Raw genomic sequence first — 13,771 nt, 5'->3', positions numbered from 1 at the left:
TCTGCAAGCTAGAGACATCAACCCAGTGGCCATGTGGTCACTTACGGAAAAGCAATGAATGCCACCATGCACAGGTTAGGTGGGCCTACTTTAACAGATGTCACCATGCCCAAGTGAGATGGGCCTACTTCCTAGGCAAGCTCTGAGGTCAACAGACGCTAGCTGGTAAAGATCCTGGGCAGATTCCAGCAAGGATTCACTCACCCCGCCTGTATCCCACCTGAGAAAGATGTGAGCAGATCTGGGTGAGCTGGTCAGGGTCCCCCACCTTACCACACCACAGTCTCCACCACCAAGATCTGTGGGTAAGCCAGTGGGGGATCTCAAGGGTGAGGCGGGTGCTGGAAAACGCAGAATGTGGACTCACAAGAACCACAGAGAGAACAAATTTCAAACTGGAGTGTTCTCCATAGAGCCGACTCTTCCCTGTGTCCTCCCCTAGGCAGGGCAGCTGTATGAGAAGGGCCTCAGTGGCTGGGTCCAGAGCACAGGACGGACACCAGGGTGGGGGAGGGGATGAACGGTGCCACCAGTGCCAAGGCGATGAAAGAGCTGGGGCTGAAGTCCAGGGTGCTCTGTCATCTGGTGTGGCAGGGGACAAGCCTGGAATAAAAGGGATACCTGGTATGGGCAGACGATACTTCTACCGGAAGACATGTGGTATGAAATGAAAATCCCAGTGTCAGGGGTAGAACAGTTTTCTATAAGAAGTCATTGGTCAATGAACTCCAGAGGTCTCCCGGAAGCAACAGAGGCTATGGCCAATAGTTTTGGTTGCCCGTCATGACCGTATGGTAAGATTCTATTGCTGAACACATATAGAAACGAGGCTGGAGCTGACCAGGAAGCTTCTCTACGCTGGCTAGCTTTCATACAGCTGGAAGGTGCTGTGCAGCTGCTGGGGTAGGGAAGCCATACATGGTCTTACCCACAGCTGGACTCCGTAAGCTGCACGGCCAGATGTGCCCACTGGTGAACCAGGGGTTTGACCACTGAGGGACAACCAGCCACATTCTGAGCTTTCGAGGCCTGCTCCACAGGATGGAATCCATGCCTAGAACTGTGTACCTGGTCAAAACCCATGGCTGTGGAAGTCCCAGATCATAGCGGAAAACCTGTTACTTTTGGCTTGATAAATGGGCGTGTCAGACTGCCTTCTGAACATTTATGTCTGTACCCATAGTGCTAGCCCTAACCCTCGTCAGAGAAGCTTCTGTCTGAAATGGGCAGCTGTTACTGGGCAAACTACCCAGAAAAAGCACCAGGTGATATCTCTATCAGTCTGACCGAGGCTCAGGGAACGTTATGGGAAAGGGGGAAGAAAGAATGTACAAGAAGGAAGATGGGGAGGAGAGCTAGGAAATGCTGGCTTCTGGACGTGACATGGCCACTGGACCCATGACCTCACAGCGGCCATGTTTAGACGCACATGACCTGCACCCATCAGGCCAATCAGCATTTCAGCATGGGTGGGGAGGGGCTCATCAAGCCCTACGTCTAGCTAGGGAGCCACTGGCAGTGTATGGCTGTTTTGGCAGCGAGGGGATCATTTTTTGGGGATACTACTGCTGTGGTCACCCATGCTCTGGAGGATGGTCCCACAGGATGTACATGTGGGAAGCATTGATTGGACTCAGAAGAGGATGAAAAAACCAAGAGACAGTGAAGGTTGGAGGGGACATGCTGAGGGGAGATTAGGAAGAATGGGAACGGAGAACCAGGGGTGGATATGATCAGAATGCATTATATACATATATGAAATTATCAAAGAATAAATAAAAATATTCTTAATAAGCTCATTTCGTGAAGTACACATTATTCTAAAATGTAGAACAGACTAAATGTAGGGCTGACAGCTACTTCAGTTTTGAGACAGGGTCTCACTATATAGTTCAACTGGCCTTGACCTAGAGGTCTCCTATTTTATGATAGGATTATGGGTATGCACTGCCTGGCTCATTGGGTTCTTTCTCTATGTTAACAAAACAAAACAAAACAAAACACCCTTACATTTCCCCCTGACAATAGCAAAGAGAGTTTCAGTGAGTTACAAAGTGCCACCTACTCATGCTAACTGCCTGACGCGCCTCCACTTTGCAGGACTGCTAAGTTTTCAGCCACCATGCATTTACCGCTTGCATTAAGACATCAGAGAGCAGAGTTGCTTCGCTATCTATGCACAGGGACCCACTTCTCAGGCTCCCCAGACTCTGAGAACAAGACGTTCAGAATAGGAGCGTGGAATACTTCAGGCACCGTGAGTATTCCTGCCCAGTCACAGTTGGCCATTCACATGCTGGAGCCGCAGCTACGCTTTGTTAGACGGTTCCTCACAAGCAGCCCTCTGATCTCCCCTCTACAAGGTCTCAATGGGCTGATTTTTCCCTTCGAAGTGCTGCTTTCTCATGACACTTCTGCACAGGGCACTGTTCAATCCCTTCAGGAATTTCATGGGCATTTGTAAATGCAGGAAGCTGTTTGGGACCCTCAGAGGGCACTTGTTGCCCCCACTCTGTCGCAGCCAGAAGGAGCTTTTTATCCTGAGACTGTGAAAAGCAGGCCAGGGCCCTTTCACATGGAGGGGAAGGGGAGGGCCGTGCGGTGGGGGGAGCAGAGGGGGTTTAATCTTAGTGATTAAAATGCTAACACATTATTTGAGAAGGCAAACCTTTGGTTTTCATGAGAAGGATTCGAAGATGAAGAGATTTCTATTTAAGTTACTGAAGAGCTGGAGGATGACAGTCAAGGCCTCCAACTAGAAGACCCTTGCGGCTACTCCCTGCTTCTTGGATTTCATGGAAACCGGCTGTGCCCAATAGGTAGTGGTAAAGACGGGATGTCGCAGGTTGAAAGACCTGGCTTTCCATGGGAATGCTGAATTACCCCCAAATTCATTTTTGCTTTTTGTCAAAAAAGAAGCACATACACAGTGCTTGCAATAGTGTTAAAAGACAGCAACGATGAAACCCTTTCGCCATCTGGCTCTGGGTCACAGACTGATGCATTCATTTCCGCGTTCATTCACTCGCGAAGGAAGTAAATTCAGTGTTGATTATAAAGCTGCCTAGTTGATGAGTCTCAGACCAGGCCTTGCTTCCAGAGCAACTAGGTGACAGATCTTGCCCTCCAGGGCTTGGGCCCCACTGCAGGAAGCCATGCACCCATTGCTTGGCATCTGGGCTGAGTGCAAAGGGGCAAGGTGGGGACAGGTGGGAACAGAGACTGCCGCTCTGTGGAGGCCCCAGAAAGGCTTTCCTGGCACAAGGCTCAAAGGGACAAGCATTGTGCACAAGGGTGGTAGGTGGCACATAGCTGCTGGGCATGCTAGAGAAAGAGGTGTGTGTGTGTGGGGGGGGGTATGTGAAGGCGTGGCCTTGTGAGCTCCTTCAGCTGGTAAACGCATCAGATCTGCATAGTGCTCTCTGTATGTCCAGAGTTCAGAGCCTGGCGTTACGAGGGAGGCTTTCCTTCCCCAATATCTCTTCCTCTGCCCTCATTTGCTCTGCATAGCTGTTTGAAAAGGGACAGGGTGGGGGAGTCAGGCAAATTCTGAGGGTAAATATGTGCACGTGGCCCTACACACCCTGGATGTCCGACCTGCTCAGGATTTCTCGGATGATGGTGCCGCCATAGTGAGGGAGAGAAGAGAAGGCAGGAATGTGGTTGGCGGTGAGCAGAGATCAGGGAGGGCCTATGATGGTTGGGAGGGTCTGGAGGGCTCCCAGGAGAGGGCGAGGGAGAAAATGAATGTGGAATTCCTCGGCTTCTCTGTGTGGAAGCCACCCTGACAGCTGGTGGGAGACAATGCACACACAGCACGCATGGGGGTAAAAGGACAAGAGACAAGACGGTGCAGTGCAGTGTCTTCTCCATTATCATCTTTGTTCACACACACACACACACACACACACACACACACACACACACACACACCAGTGAAACCCTAGTCAAGCCTAGACTTGCAGAGTGGATTGCTGAAGGCCCTGACTACTCAAGGCCCATTTCCACTTTCATTCTCATTTGCACAACTGCCCAGCTTGGACCCGCCCCATCTGATGCCCTGCAGACATGTGGGTGGGTGACGTCATTTTTGGATCTCTAGATCAGTGTCACATCCAGCACAGTGGAGACAATCAGAGTTTGCAGAGTGAGTATGTGAGTGGAGGGATGTTTTTGATGGTAATTGTTCTGCTCCATTGTAAGTCAACGTTAGCATGAATTCTCAGACTTTAAGATGGCAGGCTCCCCAACGGTCCCACCTGACAAGGGCAAGGACTGTGTTCATTGTGTGGTTCCTATGAAGATTGAATGACATAAGCCTAGTGGTTTGTAAGAAGGCACCTGCTGGGATATAGTTAGCATAGTGGACCTGTAGCTATAGTGGAATTGCTGTTAAGGATATGATCCAATTTGCTGGGATAAACACCTTGAGTCAATATTGAATACATACATATCTATCTGTCTATCATCTGTCCACCTGTCTGTCTATCATCTGTCAACCTGTCTATCATCTGTCCATCTGTCTGTGTCTATCAATCAATCAATCAATCAATCAATCAGTCTATCTCTATCTATCTATCTATCTATCTATCTATCTATCTATCTATCTATCTATCTATCTATCTATCTATCTCATCTATCGATCCATTCATCTATCTGACCCAGTGTTGTCCAGATCAGATTCAGATTAGGAAGGAGGTCCACGATTAGCTTATGTTTGAAAACTTTCTCCTTTACATCCTTATTTCATTTCCCAGGAATTTCCACAACAGTGCTAAGGACCAAGGCCACGCTGGCCAATCATCTGCTGCTGAGATTTATCCCAAGAGTGCAATAGAGCTAAGGAGCTGCATATCAGTCCTGGCAAATTACGACAGACATCTGAAAGGTCAAAGCCCATGAGCTCACACGCTCGGCCAGGTTCTGGCTATGCTAATGGAGTTGAGCCCCCGACAAAACAATAGTCAGAACTAGACGGGTCTTGGTCTGAGGGGATTAAGATGTGTACATATGGAATTCATTTCCTCGATGTAATGCCTTTCTTCATGCCACTAAGCCAGAGAGTGGTCAGCTGCGGAGTGCACAACGGGAGAAAGTTCCAGAATGCTCCCACCCTGTGTGTGTGTGTGTGTGTGTTTCTCTTCAACTTTTCTAGATTCATTTCTGTTGCTGTGAAAAACACCCTGACCAGAAAAACCATGTAGGGCAGGAAGGTTGATTTGGCTACAGTCCATCACTGCAGGGACATTGAGGCAAGGGCTCAGCTGGCTAGTTGTATCACACCCACTGGCAGGAACAGGGAGAAAGAATCTCCCATGATGCCTTCTTGCTGTCACCCAGCTAGCCTTCTTTACTCTGATACAGTCCAAGTCAAGGAATGATGCCTCCCACAGTGGGCTGGGTCTTCCCATATCAATGAACAGTCAAGACAATCTCCCATGGACACTCTCACAGGCTGACCTCATCTAGACAATTCTTTGAGACTCTTTCCTAGGTGATTTTTGGGCTGTGTCAAACTGACAATAAAAAATAATTCTGTTGATTAGATTATTATTATTGCTAATTATTTACCAAATTAACATAAGATAGAGGGAATCTTAGTTTAAAAAGTACTTCCATTGCTGGGTAGTCATGGTGCATGTCTTTAATCCCAGAATTCATGAGACAGAGGCAGGCAGATCTCTGTGAGTTTGAGGCTAGCCTGGTCTATAAGAATGAGTCCCAGGACAGCCAGGGCTACACAGAAAAACCTTGTCTGGAAAAACCAAACAAACCCCCAAACCAATCAACCAAACAAATTGCCTCCATGATATTGGTCTATAGCCAAGTCTATGGAGGCACTGTCTTGACTAAAGATTAATGTGGGAGGGGCCCAGGCTACTGTGGGCTGTGCCACCCCTAGATAGGCGGTGCTTAAGAAAGCAAGTGAACCAGCCATCGGGGAGCAAGCCAGTAAGCAGCATTCCCACATGGTCTTTGCTCCAGTTCCTGCTTCCAGCCTCTTGATTTGAGTCCTGTCCTAACTTCCCTTCATGACAGACTGAGCTGAAACATACCCTTTCTGTCCCAGGTTGCTTTTCTTAAACTAAGACGACAGTAGCCACCATGACTCTACGCTTTTCGGAAGCATGAGGAGCAGGAGAGAGACTGGTTTTGGCTGGATTCGCATAACATAGCCTCCCGTGATTGAGCACCTGGGATCTGCCCACCCACTGGAGCATGGGCACACTCAGCGGACAGGCATTCTCCTGGACTGACCTTTGTATAAGCTATTTCCTTCCTCCATCAGGTGAAGGAAAAGGCTTGGTGACATCTTCCATTCCTCGTCTTCTTCCTGTTCACAGCAGAGTAATATTATTGTGAATTACAGGAGCAATTTTTCTGTTAAGACCAGACAGCGAAAGGCACACAAGCTGTAGTTGATGGGACTGAAGATCCTGCCCCTCCCGCCGGGGCATGATCTGAGCAGGGAGTGTCACAACCAGCACTGGAGGCCTGGATGGCCAGGCTACTGAGACATTTGTCACCCACACACTATTTCTGCATGGTGGCTTTCCCTCAGGCCTGGTTTGGGTCCCACCTTATTTGGACTTGCTCATTGCTGTCTGAAGGCTGAGCTCTCAGCTTGGGTCCTGTCTGCATCCCCTGTTGTTCCCATAGCCAGAGTTTGAGCTTCTCTGCACTCTGAGATTTACTGCACTCCTTGCCATTTCTGGGATTCTGTGTGTACCAGTGCTGTTCCTTCTCCTTGTCACTTGTCCTTTGAGTCTGGGAATCAGCCACAGCCTCTTCTTCACTGGGAATAAACTGGGCTTCTTCCCCTGTGAAATCAGGGTCTGGAGAACTCTGAAGCCCAAGCCCAAAGATGCTGCTGCCCTTGGCTGCTTCTGTCAGTGCTATACAACAGGACAGGAGACTGCCATCTGCCAGCTGCACAGTCATAGCCCAGCTTTGAGCCCCTCTGGCCCTCTGCCCCTGAATGTGAGAACCAGCCTTGCACGCTCTCATCTGGGGCTTCTATCACATTGGTAGTTTCGGGTGACAAATGCCATGCATGGTTCTTGTTAGTGTCACAAAGGGCCAAGGGAAGCATGCTGGCCGCTGTGCCCACGAGTGTCTCTAAAGCTTCCTGCATGTTCTGCATGCTCTTAGCACCTTCATGATGAGGGGACTGTAGGTTCTTAGGAGAATCTCTTCACTGCGGCGCTGTGAGTCTCTGGACACTGGAAAACTGACAGCCCTTCCTTTTCCGGGTTCCAGTGTTGGGCTGTGTAGTGGCACCAGTCACTGTGCCCACATGCCCTGGAGACTGCATGACCTTTGTGCCTCTGATCCCCACTACTTCCCCCTCCTACTGTCTATAGACAAACGGGCACCTAACCACATCTGTTCTGACACTTCTGATTCCAGAGACGGTACCTTCTCCTTGTCTCAGCTTTCTGAGAGGACTCTTGCTTGTACACTGTCCAACTTGGGGCCTCCCTCTCTGTCCTGCCAGAAGGGACTGATCAACTTATCAACTTAAGACTTCCTTCAACTGAAGAGCCCTAAAAATCCCCATCAGCTCTGCAACCATAGGATGAAGTACCAACCTGTAGTAGACTGCATGCAGCCTTTCCAGCCCTGGTCCCCAGGCCACTTCCTTGCTCCTGACACTGCGGCTGCCATAGGATGCTGTCTTATGTGTACAGTGGCATGTTCTTTCTTTCCACTGACTCCTTTATCCTGCCCCCTCCTTTCTCCTGCTCTCTCTGGCTGCAAATGCTTTCTGATAATTTTGGACTCAGGTTCCTCCCCTCCAGAAATCCATAGCAGTAAGCTTTACACCCCAGCACTGGCTGGATTTTGCCCGCACTCTCATGAGCTTTCTGTCTTTGTGAGTATCCCCCACGTCCCAGCAGACAGAAGATCAAAAATAACGGGATGCCCCTTAGTCCTGGAGCTGGCATTTCTGCCTATCACTAACACTTATTGGGAGGAAAAGAATATAAAACATAAATGCCTAGCCCACAGATGAATAAATACTACGCTGCCCTCCCATGGGAAGGAACGAGGCACCAACGTTGACTACAAGAATGTATCAAACGTGGGGCGCTAGACACAAGAACCACATTTCAGAGGGTCTCACACATAAGAAACTCTAGTTAGATCCCAGGCAGTCTCTGACCCTAGATGAGCCCTGTCCTCTGCTTGGCTAAGCTGGGGACCCCCTCCTCCCACAGGCTTTTGCTAGGCTGCAGGTGCCATGAGGTTCCTGCTCACCAGGAAAGACACCTGAAGCAAGCGGTTCAGGCTGTCATGCAGATGCTCAGGATGCTCCTAGGGGTTACAGAAGGAGTCTAGGACCTCAGCTTGTCAGGCAAGTAAGGAAGCCGCCTGTCTTGCAGTGCCAGAATAGAATTTGGTTCCAGAAGTACCAGGGCTTAAAGCAGGAGAAGCCGCTAATCTGACTACTGGGTCAGATTACTTTAGTCTCATATTAAAGTAAAACTCATTGGCTGAGAAGCCCGCTGACGGCACCGTTATCCCAGGGTTGGCCATTTCCCTACCCTTGGTATGGAGATACCCAGGCATAAGCGAAAATTCTGCAAGGGAAGTGTCAAACACAACAAAGCCAGCAGCAGCGACAGCTGGTGCTCATGGGCAGAAGTCCAATCTGTGTCCAATTAGAGGACGGCACTCTTATCCATGTGCCCAGCGTCTTTCCCTCCGGTCCCTCCCTCACGTGCGCATTACTTTCCTGTAATCACCCCGTCACCCTCTTTTGTTCTCTCTTTCCCCCCTTCTGGCCCCTTAATCCAATCCCCACTATACACCTTGAAATCTAATTTCTGCACATCAGAGAAAACGTACAACACTCATGTTTTACGTCTGGCTTATTCTGCATTCCATGACGACTTGTCCCATCTGTGTACCTGCCAAGGGCATACAATTGTTGTTTGTGGTTAAATAAAATTCCACTGTGTATATGGACCACATTTTCTTTATCTAATCCCGTGTCCATGGACACCTTGGCTTGTTCTTATCTCGGCTGCTGGGAAGGGTGCCTCAGTAAGCATGGACGTGCAGGGATCCCTGTAGTAAGACGACTTAGAACCTTTCAGATGCATGCCTCAGGCTGGGGTAGCCAGATTATTCTCTTTAAATTAGCTTTTGAGGATCCCACACTAATAGCTACAGTAAAGGCACTAATTTATACCCTACTGGCAGTGTGAGAAAGGTTCCTTTTCCTCCAACAACCTCACCAGCATTTATTGTCCGTATTCCTTTTCCTTTGTTTGCTTGTCTTTTTGAGACAGGGTCTTGCTTTGCAGCTCTGGGTCCTGGAGCTCTCTATGTAGCACAGAGATCTGCCTGCCTCTGCCTCAAGGCTTGTACCATGATGCCCGGCTATTTGTTTTCCTTAGGAAAGCCATTTTACATTTGGTGTCCAATTCTCTTAGCACTATTTGAAGAGACTGTCTTTACTCCATTGTGTTTTTAGTTCCTTTGTAAAATGTTAGGTAATGACAGCCGCATGTGTGTATGTCAGGTCCCCTTCCCTGTCCCACGGCTCTACATGCCGGGGATTCTCCCATCTCTAACTCCCATCTCTGCCTCCCACTGCTGGGCTTGCCTCTTTTCTTTTTCTTTTCTTAATATGGGTTCTGGAGCCTTTCATTTTTATCTCAGCTTCTATGTCATGGATGCTTGCTTTTGTTCTCCAGCTTAGGATCCAGAGCCTTGCTTGCATGCTGTGGTCATGCTTAGGTTTTGGTTTTGTTTGTTTGTTTATTTCTTTACTGCTGTTGGAGAAGAATGAGTCCCGAGTCTTGTCTTCCAACCCAGAAAGTCTCTCTTTAGCTTGATCTAGTCCATTGATGGTACTATCCAACATTTTTTTTTTAAATTGAGGTTTCATTTCGAAAATTTCGGTTTGGCGCTCTCTCCCTCTTTCTGTACAACACTTGTGCTCCCTCTGGATCTCTTCCTCAGGCTGCAGGCTTTCTGTACAACACTTGTGTCCCCTCTGGATCTCTTCCTCAGGCTGCAGGCTTTCTCACCCACTTCCTGGCTTCATTCATCTGTTCGCATCTTCTCTGAAGTACTGAAGGCTCTTAGTCAGCGTTTCCGCATTCTTGGCATTTCAGCCATTTCAGTCTGTTTTGATTATTTTTTTTAAGTAAGATTATTTAATTGTTACTCAAAAGATTCATTTTTTGGCTGGACTCAAACTTAGCAGTAGAAACTCCCAGTGAGGATATCCTATGTCCCTTGGCAAACTGTTCTTAGTGATTTTCTGCTTGCTTCATTCTCTTGGTCAAAAATTTAGCACATTCTGCAGCCTCCTCTAGTTTTCCTTAGTGCACCGATTCTTCAGAGCGACACATCGGCCTTTGTGCTGCAGGACAGGTGGAGTAACAAGATGCTGAATCTTGAGTGCTTTGGTGCTGTGCTTCTTAGCTTCTTTAAGGGCTCTGTGACAGGATATTGATGGACATCACCTTTTTTTTGGTAGAGATTAAAAAACTTTCAGGTTCTGTTAGTTCTTTTAGATTGTAATGAATGAGGCACTGTAGTGTCTGTCCAGAAATAGCCTCCTCCTCCTCTCTCTATTTGAATTTAATTTAATTTTTTACAACAACCAACCTGGGAATGCTTAGACTGGCATCTGCGAACAGACTTGTACTTCCTCTCTCCGTTTTTCCTTGGTCTATAACAGAAATGCCCCTTGCTCAACATCAGGCACACTCTGCCATGGGCCAAGCTGCTTTGCTTCATGGGCAAACCTTGTTTTTCATTCCCACCACTGATCTAGACAACACAACCCTCTCACTCCACACCCACAACATCAACAGCCATTTCTGCAGCCATGTGCTTCTCACAGAACGTACGAAGCTTTCGTTCGTCATCCACTTCAATGCTTCAACAAGTTTCTGAGAGCCAGTGGCAGGGGAGGAGAGATTCAGCTTCATCTTGACCTTGGGTTGTCTTCCAAGGAGTCTAACCTTTTGGAGTGGTTCTGCCATCTTGTTTTCCCCAGGTTCTTTGTTGCTGTGCTGCAGTGAGTGCATCTGCTGGGATGCAGTGCTCTTCTGTGCTGCAGTTAGTGCATCTGCTGGGATGCAGTGCTCTTCTGTGCTGCAGTTAGTGCATCTGCTGGGATGCAGTGCTCTTCTGTGCTGCAGTGAGTGCATCTGCTGGGATGCAGTGCTCTTCTGTGCTGCAGTTAGTGCATCTGCTGGGATGCAGTGCTCTTCTGTGCTGCAGTGAGTGCATCTGCTGGGATGCAGTGCTCTTCTGTGCTGCAGTGAGTGCATCTGCTGGGATGCAGTGCTCTTCTGAGCTGCAGTGAGTGCATCTGCTGGGATGCAGTGCTCTTCTGCGCTGCAGTGAGTGCATCTGCTGGGATGCAGTGCTCTTCTGGTTTTATTTGAGGAGCCCCTACTTGAGGACTCAGTCCCTGGACTTCTCAGAAAGGAAGAAAGAAAACCCTGCAACAGCAACTACACCAAACCCAAGCACATATGGGAATCAACTCAAATCAATTACAGCGATGGTTAAGACAACCAATGGCCACAGAACAATGGGTGTCAGAAAAGAGGAGAGAAGACAGGACAGAAGAAGAGAATGAGGAGGAGGAGGAGAAAGAGTAGAAGGGACAGCAGGGGGAGGATAAGCAGGAGAAGGAAGAAGAAAGGGGAGAAGGGTAGGAACAAAAAGTGAGGGAGGAGGAAGTGGAGAGCAGGAGAATGAGCAGCATCAGGAGGAGAAAGAGGAAGGAGGAGGAAGAAGAGTAGGAAGGAGGGGGATCCGGAGCAGGATTGGAAACAGTAGGATGGTGTTGGGGGGAGAGCAGCAGCAGCAGGAGGAAGAGGAGGGAGAGAGGATCCCAGGGAAGGCGCACAGTGGTGCCGCAGAGCCATAATAGAAGACGGAGATCAAGTGGGAACTCTGAGTAGCAGGAAGTTCCTCCAAGTTAGTGTAAAAACCCTGGACACACACACACACACACACACACACACACACACACGCACACACACACGTACACACATGCACACACATGTATGTGCGTGTGTAGGAGAGGGCAGGGAGAAAAGCGAGAGATCCAACAGACACACACACAGAGAAAGCATCAAGCCTAGAGGAAGAGCCTGGGAAGGCCCCAGAATTGAACTCTGCACAGACCTTGGACTTGGCCTAAGGACAGGGCGGCAGAGGCGGGGTTTGGCCCTTGGGACACTGCTTTGGCTGGAACAGGCGTGGGGGGGGGGGCGCTGCAGGGCAGGGGAGGAGGTGCTTTCCCTTTTATGGGAATCTCTTTATGGACTGTCAGTGTGCTTGCTTCACTGCTTCGAGCTGAGGCACTCTCCAGGCAAGGACGCCATCTCACACAGGTCTCCTGCTCTGTCTGAAACCAGTACACAGCTTCCTATGCAACAGGTGCTTGAGGCACGGACATAAAAGCAAAACTAGAGGACTGTTTTGATTTCTACAATACAGATCAGGTTCTCAAGGGCAAAAACCGTTGTGAGACTGGTTTGGCAAACATCTAATCCTGGTGATTTTAAAGAGAGAGAGCACTAGACATTCCCATGACATAATAGGGCCCGGCTTTCCATGCAGTAATGACATAATTGACAGTTATATGAGCTTCTCATTGGAGGGTAAAACACAGTGGGAGCTTCTGCTGCCCCTCGAAACGCATTTCTTTCTTTGATAAGGAGCCTTCAGCTTCACTGAGTTACTCTCCTTTGGCTGCAGTTCTAAGCAACCGATACATCACTCCTTTGGACAATATTGTAGAATTTTCCTCCAGGAAGTTTACATCTGCCATCTTAATCCCAAGGTCACTTATTTTCCACGAATCTTTACTTGGCTAGGGTTATATAAGTGTACTGCATACGTAGTCACAGCCCTGTGTTTCTCTGATGGAAGCTTTCTGGCCATGACCCTGCTGTTCTCAGCTCAGCCTAGTGGTTGGAGATTGTTTTGAAAAGAGGGAAGCCCAGCCCTAGGTTCTTGGGTTCTTGCAGGCAAAGCTCGCACAGCATTGAGTTGGGAGGGCAAATGCCAGGTAGATGAGTGGTGAGAACCTGTTTTGTGTGTGTGTGTGTGTGTGTGTGTGTGTGTGCACTGTGGGATATTTGTACACTGTGTGAAAATACATTGCTGTGATTGGTATAATAAAAGTTGAATGGTCAGTAGCTTTGAAGAGGTTTGGGGGGACTTCCGGTGACAAAGAGGACTCTGGGAAAAAGAGAGGCAGAGAAGTCAACCAGATAAGGAATGAGGCAGACACACAGAATGGGGTAGAGGTAAAAGCCATGTGATAGAACGTAGATGAACACAAATGGGTTAATTTAAGTTATGAGCTAGGTAGAAACAATCCCCAGTATAGACTAAGTTTTCAAAATTAATAAAAAGTCTCTGTGTCATTATTTGGGAGCTGGCTGGCGGGACAGGAACAGACTAGCTGCATGTATCTTCAGAGGACACAGATGAAGGTGCTGGTTCATGGATCTGAATTCTTAGCCTCTTCTACTCCAGGCCAGGGAGGTCACACTTCTTGCCCCTGCACTTTGCAGTCCCCCTGTCTTGAGTTATTGCTGATGACTTCAGCAAGCTTGTTTTGCCACCCAACAAGCCCAGTGCTTCCAGGTAAGGAGTGTGAGCTCCCACACGCTCCACCCTTGCATTTCCCCAGAGCTGGGCGAATGTTGCTCAGGGCCTACTTAGGGTGCACATGGGCCTCCACTGTCAGACAGCAGGGTGTAGCTCTGAAGGCACT

The 13,771-nt window shown here is 48.7% G+C and overlaps 1 protein-coding gene across 1 annotated transcript in view; it reads right to left on the bottom strand.

Annotated features, from left to right (window-relative positions):
• The window catches only part of Drc11 (dynein regulatory complex subunit 11), a 121,119-nt gene that overhangs the window by 45,194 nt on the left and 62,154 nt on the right, over positions 1-13,771 (bottom strand). The window contains exon 9 of the mRNA XM_075951319.1: positions 6,259-6,334. Coding sequence (XP_075807434.1) covers positions 6,259-6,334 — 76 coding nt within the window. The remainder of the gene's footprint in view (positions 1-6,258; positions 6,335-13,771) is intronic.

This window comes from Microtus pennsylvanicus, chromosome 17, assembly GCF_037038515.1.
Source record: "Microtus pennsylvanicus isolate mMicPen1 chromosome 17, mMicPen1.hap1, whole genome shotgun sequence".
NCBI lineage: Eukaryota > Metazoa > Chordata > Mammalia > Rodentia > Cricetidae > Microtus > Microtus pennsylvanicus.
This window is presented reverse-complemented; position numbering and strand designations above follow the sequence as displayed.